The sequence below is a fragment of the Aptenodytes patagonicus genome, chromosome 3 (assembly GCF_965638725.1).
Source record: "Aptenodytes patagonicus chromosome 3, bAptPat1.pri.cur, whole genome shotgun sequence".
Classification (NCBI taxonomy): Eukaryota; Metazoa; Chordata; class Aves; order Sphenisciformes; family Spheniscidae; genus Aptenodytes; species Aptenodytes patagonicus.
The window spans coordinates 111,123,121-111,137,456 of record NC_134951.1 but is presented as its reverse complement, the minus strand read 5'-3'; the positions used below and the strand labels follow the sequence as shown (position 1 = coordinate 111,137,456).

At 38.5% G+C, this 14,336-nt stretch overlaps 1 protein-coding gene across 1 annotated transcript; it reads right to left on the bottom strand.

The window, feature by feature from the left end:
• Positions 1-579: 579 nt before the first annotated feature.
• Positions 580-8,023, bottom strand: DNAH14 (dynein axonemal heavy chain 14). Its single transcript, XM_076335334.1, has 6 exons — positions 7,867-8,023; positions 7,004-7,138; positions 5,612-5,745; positions 4,218-4,382; positions 1,852-1,964; positions 580-625 (listed from the first exon to the last, which is right to left on the bottom strand). Exons 1-6 carry the CDS (start codon positions 8,021-8,023, stop codon positions 580-582), a joined length of 750 nt encoding a protein of 249 aa, XP_076191449.1.
• Between the last annotated feature and the right edge of the window lie 6,313 nt (positions 8,024-14,336).

Here is a 14,336-nt window from a genome sequence, read left to right as displayed (position 1 = left end):
CCACACCTCTTCATCTATCATGACAGACTTATAAAAGTATAGCTAAAGCAGAGGCCTGTTGTACTCACAAAAGACAAAGTACACTAGGCAAACATTAATATTAGCTTGTTTTAAACCCAAACGTAAGCATATTTAATAGACCATAACTGCATAAGCATTTCTGTGCCGAGTAAAAATAGTACCGCCTCTGCCACTAATAAACGAGAAGCTTTAAGCTAACTGTGCCTCATGCGAGCTGCACCAAGCCCCTGTCCTGGCCCGTTAGGCTTGTTGCCAACTTGTTCTGAGAACTTCCTGTGTAAACTGGACCTTGGTACCAGACATTTCTTGTCGGGATGTAGGTTAAGCACGGGGTAACAGTAAAGGCCTTGAAAATATGGCCACAGTTTGAAAGCAAAGGGTCCCAGAACCCATAACTCACTGATGGTCAGTTACTGGGCAGTGATAAAACATGACCTCCAAAGCTGGGCAAACATTACTTTTGCTTTAAGAAAAGAAATAGCAGCTAACTAAGAAACAAAACAAAAAAACCCCAGCTAAGCTACAGGATAACACACCTACTGCAGTCTGGGAAAGTGCTCATTGAGCTTTTGCAACACCTAGCCCAGAGGCAGAGGCCGATTGTCTAGAAACAATATAAACACAGTACATTTATAAATGGGCAGGTTCCCCAACGTGCTTGGGCGAGGAGAAGAGATGCAGCGTGTTCATTATCGTTTCAGCTTCCCTTGGTAGACGGGTTTTGAGTCTCATCTCCTCAACCTCAGTGACCGAGGTAATCAAGAACTGTGCTAAACACACCGCATCAGGTCTGCGGTACTTCATACTCACAGACAGAGATTGTGAAGGATTAACTGACTATGGAGTGATAATGGCTGATAATGGATATGATCTAAGCATTAACGTAAAGTGCATAGTTAAAGAATGTCAGTTTAGTAAAATTTTGTTTAAAAGTTTAAAATTGGCTTGTCTGTCTTCTAAACGTTCCCATCTCTAATTGACACATACACACACATACTCAGTAACAACAAATGTTATCAGAATTTTGTGGAGCAATTTAATAAAATAAAATCATGATTACTTTGGTTAATTTTTATATGTGGAATGTGGCACTGGCAAACATAAAATGCATTTTCAAAAATGTGTGAAATTTGTGATGCCATCATTGTGAGGACTGATGCACGCACAAAAACTTGCATGCACAAATCCAACATGAGACACAGGGTCAAGTACCAAAACTGAATCACTTCCAGCAATATTCTCTAGATAAAAGTAAAAAATAAACCAGAAACAAGTATCTCCCACTAAAAATTAATGATAGTAAAATATTGAGCCAAATGTGCAGGAGGTGGATGTTTAATATTAGTCTAAGCAAGAGGTTAAAATTCAGCTATCATGTTTTTACTGATGTTTCCAAAAGAGCCAGCCACTAAAATATTTTCTTCTATTTTACACTACATGATTTGCTTGAATGCATTCTATATAAGGTGAACGGTATTAGCTATTTCATACATTCTATATAACGTGGAAGAGAACAAATGGAAGAATTAACTTGCCTCCTAAAATTTAGTGCTTTGGAAGATATTACTAGAGATATTCTTACTTTTTCTGAGGTTAAATAAATAAACAAGAAGAAACAAAAAATAGCAAAAGAGAAAAGAGGATGTTTGGTTCGGTTAATGATTTAGACATAAGAATTGAAAAGATTTTGAGTAGTCTTTAGATATTGTAATTCTTGAAAATGCCTATGCAGGAATTAACAGAGTATTAAGTTGGCATTTTATCATACAAAGATATTGAAAATTATTACTGTGATTGGCTAACGTCAATTTTTTTTTTTCATTTTCTTACCTGAAATTGGAAAAGAAATTCAAGTTGAGTAACCTATAATACAGCTGTCTTTCATGCAGCCATTGTGGCACCGGTGTTATTTCCGTTTCTCCTAATTTACGGCCTGCAGAAATCTAGGGAAAAAATTAGGAAGAAATACACAACTCCTTTTCAAAAAGAATTTGACAAGCATTGCTGAATCTTCATTATCAAAGACAAAAAGCATGAATGCTGATGACCTCAGCGGTGACAAAATTCACCATGTTTTATCTTGTCGACCAATGCAGTTTTTGTTTGATTCTTGAACAAGCTTACAGTTACGAGATGTTTTCATCATTTTAAATATTAAGATGTTTCTATCATTCAAAATATGTCATTACGGCACATACACACTATTCAGGAAAGTGTTCAGGCAGATGCCTGAGTCTGTCCCTGGTTAGGAAAGCCCCTCAGTACATTTTAAAATCCATTTGTTTAGGCTTAGTGAATACCTTTCTTGTACAAAAATGCCCTATCTCACAGAAAGTATGTAAGAAGGAGAAATCTGAATGCCCTTATTTACTGTTAGCAAGTAAAACTATGGAATATCCATTTCTTCCCATCACTGCGTGATAAAACACTGAATAAGAGGAAAAGAGAATTAGACCTGTGGAAAGACTTCCAATACAATGTGGGCAGATAGACCCACCCAGAGGGTGGTCACCATAACACCTTCTGGCAGCAAACTCCAAAAAAACCTTTCCGCGAACCTCCGCCATATCTGTCAGGTAGGCAAACAGCCTCCTGGAACCAAACCAACAACAGGGTAAGCAAATAGATTTTCATTCTCCAAAGAGAATGCTCACACCTGTGTGACAGGGTATAAACATTAGGAATTGTGAATTAGCATAATGCCTTTTCAAATCACGGGCTGGAGTCTGGCTGGCAAGGATACAGTAAAGTGGCAACGGGCGGATGGACTTTCATAGAAATCTTTGTTATCTTTCACAGGAACGTAAGAGAGAGAAGACTGGCTACCAAGCACTGATTAGTTGTTTTGAATGCATCATTCTCCGGTTTAGCCAAAGCAAGTAGCAGGCCTTTGATTACAGACGTTTTGGAACAAATCACTCTGTATTTAAATCAAGACTGTACTTCAGGTTTACGTGCTACGGCAAGCATTCTGAAGGCAAAGGAACAAGGTTGCAGCCTTTTTTTTCCCAGTCAGGTTCCCAACAGTTATTCTTTTCTTCCAGTCTGGTTTTATAAAAGCTTAGTACCTCCACTGGTAGCAAAAACGTCTTCCCCATTTTAACAACAGCTACATCAGTTCCTAAGCCATGTCTGTAATTTCCTGACATTCAAACCATGCAGCTCGTACATCCAACAAAAACTTTAACTTTAGCATCCAGCAACAATCCAATTATGTAAATTATGCAATTATCACTTCCTCCATGCAAAGTTAGTCTCGTACTAGTTTTAAACTTCACTGACGCTAAAGAGAAAAAGGGCTTCAAAGTTGAGTTCTCTTCAAAGGCACTTGGGAACTGATGAAACGTCAGGCAATGTGGTGCTCAGAACCTTACACGGTATTATTTTTAGTGCTTCTTTTAGACGTATCGGTACTCTGTGCTCCTGGTGAGACGGATTAGCTCTCTAATCTGACTGAAAATTAACCCGGCAAGCCGACAAATACACATATAAAGTATTGTCATTCATTTTCAGCTAAATCAGTGAGGTGATCCAACATACCGGCCACGAAATCGCCAGTGCCAACGCAATGGAGAGGGTGGCTTAGAGCCGGTCTCTCAGCAGCCTTACGCAGGCTTAAATCAGCCGTGAGATCTCATTCTGAGATAGAGAATAAACTTTGGTCTTTTCTTTTTTTAAAAAGATAATGCTGTCGAGACTAAACAAAGAGTAATCAATAAGTCACTAAGGGCTTACCTGTTTACAATGCAAAGAGTAAAAGAACAGAAAAAGCAACGACAAGTCATGAACGTTACCAGTTTCCACAACTGCACAACTATCAGCAGAGGGTACGCCCTTCTCTGAGATCAGGACATGCAGGGTGCGAGTGTATTCCCTGTTGTGCATTACTATGCCCAGAAATGCAGATAGTTAGTGGATTACGGGGTGCAAAGTTTTAAGTTACCCATCTTCTGAGACACCTAGTCTTGAACTATACCGTAGCTCAAGAGCTAAACATATGCCAGAGCAGAAAGATGAGCTGTGCTCAGCTCAAAGCCAACAGAGGACTTGTCTTTAGGAGGGACCAGTAAGCTCTTAAGCAAAGAAGGGAACATAACTGCCATGGGAACACAACTTGATACTAAACGAAAAGCAAATTGTTCTTTCTGTGGAAACCTCTGGGTTCGTGTTGTTCTGTGTGCTGTACAATATGTTACCTCAGACACAAATGAAGCTGTGACAGTCCAATATTCTTTGTTTTGCATAGCTGTGTTCGTAGAGACAGCCTGTAAATCGTATGGGTTGTAGGGAGCTTTAAGGTTGTTCCTGTTTCGTTGAAGACAATATATATATTCCCCACTGTCTTTCAGCAGTAAAGGTTTCTGTCAAAAGAGGATATCAGTTATACGTAGCTATCTAATTTGCTTTTCATGATTACAAGTTATATATCTATAGATTTTACTATGAGAAGGCAAATGAAGTATCCAAACTTTCTTATAACAAGCTTAGTAATAACACTGAATTGACTAGAACATTATTCTATTATCATCCCACTTTTCTATTCTATCGTTTCCACTCTAAATAATTACTTTCCCGTTCCACCAGCAGCTACTTCAATATTACTGTTTCCTGTTGAGAAAGGTCTCATATAACCCTGCTAGTGTTCCACATTTTTTATGCAAACTTGAAGAAACCTTTTAGTAGTTAAGTTTCTCCATCGATAAAAAGTGGTAAGCATTGTTGAGCTTAAAAAACACCATAAAGCTCTTAAGCAGCAAACATCTAACAGTTAAAGACTGCAGATATCAGTGGTATCTAGTTGTTTTGAAAATGCATCATTATAGCTGGAAGAAGTTTTAGTTTTGTGGACAACTGTAATGCTTCTTAAGTATTTTGCAGCCACATCTGAAACCAAAAGTCCCAAGGGATACAATGCAACACATATTTTATTTTTATTGTGCATCCAAAATATTTCACAACGTTGTGCACGTTGAAAGAAACCTGATTTTTTTTTTTGCTGTATTGCCTACTTTTTTCTGTTCATGAAAAAGCATGTATGCAAAATGAAAATTAAACCAGATATGTGTCTGTCTGTCTTTGAATGCACCAAACTAGTAAGAGAACACAGGCGGCGCCCCATTTGGCTACATCAAGAGCAGACCGCCCAGTCCCACTCACCACAAATACTGGCCTCGTACTTGGCACGTCTGATCAGGACAGACACGATCACACTTCGACTTAGGGCTAGAATAGCTCAGCTGTGGGGACCGGCTAAGTACCAAGTTTAAGCGATCGCTATGGACCCAGAGGCGGAATAAATAATTCTAGGTACCGCTATTCTGGCCATCTCCTCCCAGAACTCTGCTAAGGCTCTGACCCTTGCAAAGCGTAATTTGGCTTCCACTTCCTGCTTTTAAAAATTCAAATTCAATCCTGCTGATTAGCATTCTAAGAGTTTATTCTTGTTAAACATTTTGTTGATTCTAAGAACAGATCTATCCTTCTTCAGAGGCAAAAGCTTTCAGGAAATAAGTGTTTCTGGATTTATAACCAGCATCATGTCTAGAACGTGTAATTGCACAGGATGTGGAGAAGGGAAAGTGAAAGTCACCTCAAGTGTGAACTTCTGGAGTCTGGCCACATCAGCCTCTCTAGCTAACCATTCACAGGACGGTAACTTTGTTTGCCAGCCAAGTTTGCCTCGAAGCCTCAAGATATGCATTATAACATCATCATCAACTGGTTCTGGTACATCAAGAAAAGAAAAAAAAAAGTGGGTGGTTTTTTTCCCCTTAAACATGAAATCTTTAGATTCATTGCACAAGCCAGCCAGCCATTCATTCTTTAGTTTCCTTACCTAAGCCTTAACAAGTGTGGAGGCTTGGTCTAATGTTATTCAGACCGAGCTGGAAGACACTGAAAACGTGTGTTAGAAAGCCTTTCTCGAAAAAAAAAAAGAAAAGAAAAGAAAAGAAAAGCCATCAGATATTCCAAATGTATTTTCCTGCAATTGAAGAACAGTGGCTCAATTTGCTTCAAAGAAATTTCAATTTCCAGTGATTTTGCACTGATCTTTGGTGTAATTTACACAGCAAAATCCAAAGTACTCGGTAGAAAAAATAGGATTTGCAGGCCAAAGACCTTCTCAAATGCTGAAAAGACTGAAAGAATGAGAAAAGGCTTCTGAAGACGGAGCAAAATCTCAGCTAAACAAAAAGAATGTTGAAAACAAAAGAATAACAATAATACTTTTCTTTCTAATATTTAAAAGAAATTCCTTGTTACATGAAACCTACTACCCCTTTAGAAATCAGACCTATCTAGTCCCGTGCAGGAGAAGAACACTCCAGCTGAACAAAAGATTCTATAACATTATGGAAAACAATTTGAGAAGTCCCGGAAAGCATTAAAAATATGTTTTGCCCATAGTCTTTAATCCCCATTAAAATGTGCATAGAAAAAAGTTTGCAAAAAAAGAAAAAAAATTAGAATCCAGTTGTGGTACCACTCCCCCACAACTTTCAGACGCAGCGACAGAAATTCTTAATGGAGAAATAATGATCAAAATCTATTTTTCCCAACACTAATCCTGGAAGATAAGTAGGAAAACGTGACCGTTCTTTACAAATCTTCTAATTAAAAGAAAACTCCCTGTAGCTAACTGTCAAACAGACACAACATTAGAATAAGAATTCAAATGCTGTCTGAAAGGAAATTCTGCTCTGAGGTCAGGTATAAAAAAATAAACCATCAGAAGGTGAATAGGGAGGATAAAGTTGTCAGCCTTTGAAATAAGGCTTAAAGTGACAGCACTCCCTCTTTTACGTCTGTGTCAGCTCTCCCCTACACATGTTCTCTTACTCTAAAGGCAGGAGAGGGGTGAGGACAGACTGTAGCACTTGGGTGTATTCTGCATTACATCAGTGTAAATCTGATGTAAATACCCAGGCCGTACAGGCACAACTAAGAGCAGTCTTCCCCCCCGGTGCGATGACTTACGTACCTGTTCTATCATAAGAATAAACTTTTTCTCTCAAAGGCTTTTTGGAAGATCTTTCACCTTTCGGTTGCTCACAAGTCTTCTTACAGCAACTCGGTTCCAAAACAGCTGTTTGCATTTCAGTCCTTCCAATATTATCTGCAACCGACCCATTAAAAAGGAAAATGTCAGTCATTTAAAGCAGATCACCATGCGCAATCATTTTCTAATTTAAGTTAACCTTCCGACAAGTTGACGTTTCTGCAGCGTCTACTTCCCAAAATGTGGGAAAAAAGCATATTTAAGACCCGTTGCACAGCCTTCTCGCTGAAAGAAACTGTGAACAGGTAAATCTGCACAGAAAAGAAGTATGGATAACTTTAACTTTCTAAAACCAGGATAAACACATCCTCTGATGCACTTTGCAGTTGGTATACTGAATTAAAGCCAGCGTTACACCTCCACTATTCCATTTCTTCTTTTTTTTTTCTTTTGAAAGATGTGAAGCTTTGCAGGAGTCTTTTTATGTATTCACAGCCCACAAAGAAAGTGTCGTCCGCATCCCCTGTAATGCCCAGAGAAAGAAGAGCGTTCCCTTCTAAAGGCTTCAGAGAGAAGGACGGAGCGTATGTTCGTGCTACAGCTGCCCACTGCAATATTCTAGCTCACCGAATACCAGAAGCCCAGTAAGTCTGCTGGTTTTGGCAGAAGAAGGAGTATCAGACCACACTTGACGTAAAAACTGGAATGCTTGTGGCTTACAGCACTCTCTGTTAGAAATGCACTGGAGGACACTATATATTTACAACCGTTTCGAAAAGAACTGTTACAATGAAAGAAAGTCATGCCTTTTATTACCCCGCTTGCTGTCATTTTAGGTACTTTACCATGTAGAGAAGACGAAGGTGGTGCGCCAAAACCATGCTGAACGCCTTCGCAAGCAGAAGCTGTGGGAAGTGTCTTTTTCAAATTCCCATTCTTTGACACGACGGACACCGGTTTTGCTATGCTCCTTTTTAACTTCGTTGTCTCATGCTCTGACATGCTAGCGGGCTGACACACAGATTCCTCCCTTCCCTCCTTGTGCATTCTTGGGAGTCTAAAATGGAACAATATACTCTTTTAGGAAAAACCCTGAAGATTCCGTCATACAGGCAAAAGAGAACAATCAACTAAAATACAACTTGTATCATGGTTTGCATTTATGATTAAGATACAGCTGTCCTCTGGTACAGAATTAGAGCTTTATTCATGATGAATAAAATATACAGTGAGGGTGGGGAAAGGAATCAACATAAAATTACAGCCCTACCTCTTGTGCTCTGACACTATAGGCATCAGAAGTAGTATTGCATAAAACCTGATCGTTATTTTCATTAGCCTCAAAGGTAAGAGTGCGTCAAGATTAAACTAAGTTTAAGCTCTGGAAAACACAACTAAGAAAATAATGCTTCAAAAGGTCAATGCTATAATTTGTTCTCATTCTTAGTAATTCCAACAGCATGATATCTACTATGAAAGCAGAAAGAAGGTAATAAGTCGTATTTTGTAAATTATATTCTTTCCTAGAGAAAGCATAAAAATAAGAATCCTGTAATACAGGATTTGTATTATATTGGGTTTTTTCCAAGTTCATTCTTAGATTTGTAAACCAATCTGAAAATCTCTTATGTAAGTTCAATATGCATAAAAAAGTAGTTCAAGTTTAAGCTAGAGCGCTCTGAAAAGTATATGAACTACATTAGCCTGCCTGTATGAAAACATAAGAAAAATAACTATCAGCAGTTAAAATGCAAAAAAAAAGGACAGAGAAGAGTCAGCTACACCAGCTTCTTACACATCATGTGGGTGACTTAGCTTCTGCATTGACTAAAGCATACACAGTTTAGATATATTTTTAATCTGTGACGTTCCAACTAAGTTTACTTGTGAGGACAAAATGAAAAATATGTAAAAACCATGAAGGAAGTAATGATTTCATGCACAGCTTACTCTCATTTAACCAATTACACCTTCAGTAGCAACCAAAAATAAACCACAGGAACAGTGGTGGGAAAATTAATTAAGATAACTATGCTTCAACTAAGTGTTGATGCAACTCAGTTGTGGATATGCTGTAAAAAATTCAGGCTATATAATTCAGACTGAAAAGGCTAATTCATAACCTAAATTATATCGAAGTGGCAATGGCATCAAAGAAGAATCACTTAGAGCAGCTGAAATTGTCTAAAGCTCATGTGTCAGAGCTTTTTGCTTTAGCAGCAGCCCCACACTATGCGACGCACTTCCCACAAGAGCATGAAAGATCAATGCACAAGTCTTGAAGTTTCTCTTCCAGGACAGAATTCCATAATACAAACTATTAAAGGGAAGGACAGGGTGAGCACTGTTCATACCAAAAATACATCTCAACGTTGCTACTCTATTCCATAACTTCTTTCTTCTCCTGGTACTTGTTCACCGTAACTTCTTTCTTGTGGTACATGCACACTCAGCTGTGGGTAGCACTTCAACAGCAGCCTGTTCTTTTGAAGACTGATTTCAGGTCTTCAGCAAAAAGAGCAGCTTTCCTGATATGCCAGCAGTCTTAGCTAGATGTAACAGCTACCTTAGCATTCTCAGTATGGCTCTTCTAGAGATCTTGAACCTCGAAGCTGTCCATGAATGTTCCATGTGTTAGTTCAGGGACTAATCAGAAAGAATGGGAACAGCAGCCACTTTCCAGAAAGATGAGAAAAAGTGAGAGAGGGCCTGATAACAGAGCAGTGATTATCTACTATCTAGATAACCATATACAATGATTATCTAGAGATCAATAAATTTACTGATTATCTGGCAGAGACCACAGTCACTCCCTTGCACGTATCTGAGACACATCTGTCACACAGCAGTACATAGATGCAGAAGACAACATGGCCCAGAAGAGACAAGTAAATCCTCATCTCCCTCATGAGACTGTCACGATGAGAGACACCAATGTCCGCTCAGATCTGGAATTCTTGGAGGAAGGGTAAATTGGCCAAACTCTGACGTGGTCCTATAAATTGCATTCTTTGTACTAGAAAAAAGTTTGATTTTTGCATGTTTACCCTTCCCTTGGTCAAGACTATGCAGCTGTCCTCTGCTAACTGTTAGGAAGAAACACTTTTTTTCCTTTTTTAAACTAATCTCTTCTCTAGCTAGGACATAGTGCTGCACTGTGCTGGTCTGCTGTCGTCTTACTGAGACTGCTAGACCAGTAGAATCTTCCTCAGTAATGGCCCTCATTCACTACGAATTACATTTTCCGTGTGATAACATGCAATCAAATATGAAAACTTACTCCAAAAAATAAAAGGTGCAAACCAGTTCCCTGGCTGCAAAGAAGGATTATGGTGCTTAACAATTATCTTGTACTTGAGCCTATGAATGGAGACTTGATCTTCCTCAATTCAAAGATACAAGGACATCCTTTGTCTTGGGGGCTAGGAACTAACTGTCACAGAATCCTTTCTTCACAGTCTCACAGTTAGAGCAGAGAAGATTTCTTAAAGAAACTTGTCAGAAAAATCTAAAAAAGGAGTGGAGAACTAGACGGTACTGAACTGGATGGTACAGCCAGTGCAGAGAGTTCTGTGCTAAGAGGAGCTTTGCCTTCTGAAAAGAGAAGTGTGAGAGCAAAAAAGTGAAACCTCAGGTAGCAAATGGCAACCCCGAATAAAATTCCTCTGTTGACTGAAGAATGATAAAGTGCTGGCAAAGTCAAATCCAGTATGTGAAAGATGAGACAGAAATCTGTGTTAGCAGCCCCTGATATACTAGTAGCAGCATTTACGTGCTTTTCTGAAGACAAATGTACAAAGCCAAAATTTTTTTCTGGGCAAAATACACAAATACAAAGTAAGTTGTACCGGGAGCATTGAAACTAATGAAGACCAGCAGTTTCCTAATCTGTGCTTTAATACTCCCTAAACACTCCCCAGAAATACTTCCATCTTCAATTTCCATGCTTGGATTCCTCCTCTCAGCTTTCTGTCACATCACCTACTAATTAAACTAGACAATTAGCAGCATGTATTGTGGCTGGTGATACAAACCAGAATGCAGATACTTACTGGTCAGATACTTTCCAATATCTGGGATGGAGACCATTCTGCCTGGCTCAGAACTGATGAAAATTGTGGTTTCATTACACAAAAAATCATTTTTCACAAACTGAGAAGTTGTTCACATCCTCCAGATGTCTATATGTTTCATATAAGTTTAGATGCAAGAGATCAATTAGTTCAAAATCCATTGAGAAGAAACTGATAGACAAACTTCATTTTTTTAAAAAAGGCATTTAGGATAAAATACCCCAACTGTGGTTTTAATCCAATCCACAAAATTCAGGAATGGGGTTTGCCTGTAAGAAAGCATTCTTGTCACTTCAGACTCAGAAAAATATTTTCCTTTCTCACCATCTGTACGAAAGGGAAAGGAAACCAAAAGATGAACTGTGCCAGAAGACTGGGGATTATGAACATCTAGAGCTTCCTGCCACAGGTATCTGTGGAGGATGACAGTATGAGGAGGTTCAAAAAGGGAGAAGACAAGTTCATGGTCAACAGGTTCATAAACAGATATACGGCAGAGCTGCAGCCCCAAACATTCATAATCCAATAATTATGGATGCTAGGGGAGTACAAGGGAAATGGACTGCAGAAGGCAGGCAGGCAGGCTTGCGTGGTCTCCCTGAACGGCCTCTACTCCTGCTAATGTTAGAGACAGAATCCTGGACTTCATTGATCCCACTACAGCAATTTTTCTGAACCTTCAATTCTTGGCAAGTATACATCATCCCTTCACCTTGTCATGCTACTTCAAAGGTGTTTGATACAGTATTTGAGAGCAATATGGACACTCCTGTAGTTTCACTTCAAGACAATAAACATTAAACAATTAAATCAACTCAGTCATCGTATTCCATCATTAAATTTGAAAAATACTACTACTTGTCATCTTTTATACAGATGAAAGCAACACAGGACATAGGAATACATTTGCACAGGTTAATACAGTGTATAATTCCCCATTGACTAGACTGTATTCCGTTTGCAATGACTTCACTAGCACTTCTCCAGATTTTCAGTCACATAAATGAGATGAGACTCTATCGCAATGGGTGAAAATTACAAAGTTTATACTGGAGCGTCAATCCAGGCTTCACAGAATTCGCAAGGAAGCAGTCAAATAATTCAGGAGAAGACATCCATTGCTGCTTCCAATTTTAAGTAGCAGAGAACAAAAAGTTATCATAAAGAAATATAATTACACATACACATTTCCAAACCACACGCCTTCCTCTTTTATTGCTGCTTTGTGTTTCCTTTCTGTGCTTGCTCTGTAAACTGCTGTGCGAAGAATAGCATATTTCTTCTCTACTGAGGATGACTGGGAACAAAGGGCAGAGAAATACATTAATTTCAATAACTATTAAGTGAGTGGTCATATATTATAATCTAAAAAGAATCAAAGAAGGCATTTATCTAACAGCTATGGAAAACATTTGCAAACCAACTGATGGCTTAACTCAGCTTTCATTGCAGAATTTTTCTGAGTTAAGATATACAGCATTTTACGTGCATGAAAATTTACTTATAAAAAGAATCTTGATAAATGACTTAAAAATAACGGTGCTCAGAGCACTAAAATTAATGTCTAGTGTTTTCATATGGAGTATAAAATTGCTTTCTCCTGTTTCCATCAACCTAAGCTTGAAATAGTTACAAACCTTCAGAAAAAGAAATTCTAAATTTGGAACAACAAATCATTGTTTTTCAGGACACTTAAGCCAAACACTAACTAAATGAAAATACTTCCCTTAATCATGTAAATTAGATTAATTTACATGGATTTATAGAGAGAGTAAGGGATTCACATATATAAAATGTAGAGGTCTGATTTCGGTTATTCAAATTAGCATCATAAAATAGAATTTTGGTACCTTACATGAATGATGAGAATAAACAGTTTACACTGGATAAGAAAAAGCTAAGATAACGGAAAGCAGAATATAATACCTCTGTTTCATATTTGAGAGCTACAGTTTAGTGCTATGAGAAGATATTTTAAATGATGAAGGCTAACTCATACTGTAGCATATTTGGTAAGAGCAATTAAGTAATGTGAGGCCCTCCATTGTGCTCTGCTTTGGAGGGACAGAGGGTAGTGGGTCAGGAACAAATTAAGGAGATTCCACCAACAATGGCAGGACTGTAGCTGGGTTTTAAGCAAAACTACTTTTCTTCCAAATTCCCATATTTTAATTGTTACTCAGTATCAAATACTTCCTCCAGGAAAATGCCTCAAGATAAATGGCAGTCTCTGAAGTTTTCCTTGCAAGGTTCCTAGGAGGAAGACTTTCACTCCCACAGCTGCACAGGCATTAAACACATGATCAACGTGTATTCTTATAACATTTTCCCAGACAGAAGCCAGATTTAAAAAAAAAAAAAAGCTGTATGTGAAAATACTCTAAATCTAGGATTATCCTATGTATACCAAGGTTGTCCATACAAAGGATGCCTGCCCACACATTAGGTTAACATCACTTTTTTCAGTCTTACAAAACATCCCAATATCCCCACAGCTGCACTGGCAAACAAAATCAGTTGTGCAAAAATTACTTTAATGTTACCACTGTTGCAAACTCCCAGAGACTCTACAAGGCCCTATATTCTACTACAAGTCTGCTTGTATTTCACTTACGGACCACTCTTAAGACATCTCTAACAGCTCAGCAACACTACACTGTCAAGAGTCACAGCTGCCCAGGCCCAGAGTTCGGTCTAGAAGCGCACATGCAACAGTGCTGGCTTCAATTTATGAGTGCACAAGCTAACCCCGACTCCAGGACTAGCAGCAACCGACCAGAATTTTTAAAGACCTAATTTTGGGCTTTTGGGCACCCAGATTTAGAAAGGATTCAGGACCGTACATGCTTTTGTATTTAACTCTAGTTTAAGACTGTATAATCGTAATAGTTAACTCTAAGTCAGACTTTCAGTGTAATGGGACTATAGCTAGGAGGATATTAACTGCAATTAAAATATTAACACATAGTCTAGTTTAAAAACATGCACATTCTCACCAGTTCACTGTTGTCTTTTTCACTGCCGTCAGCCGGTTCACACACACTATACCTGCCTTTTACCATAAGCAGTACCTCTGTCCTCTCTGGTTCAAACCGGAGACGAGATACTAATTTTTCTTTCAACATTTTGTTTCGCTCATCCATCTGGAGTAGGTGTTCTTCATCCTAACAGTAAGAAAACATCTACTGAACTAAACTTGCAGCAGTGACTGTCTCCCCACTATGCCCTCAGCGTGAACTTTA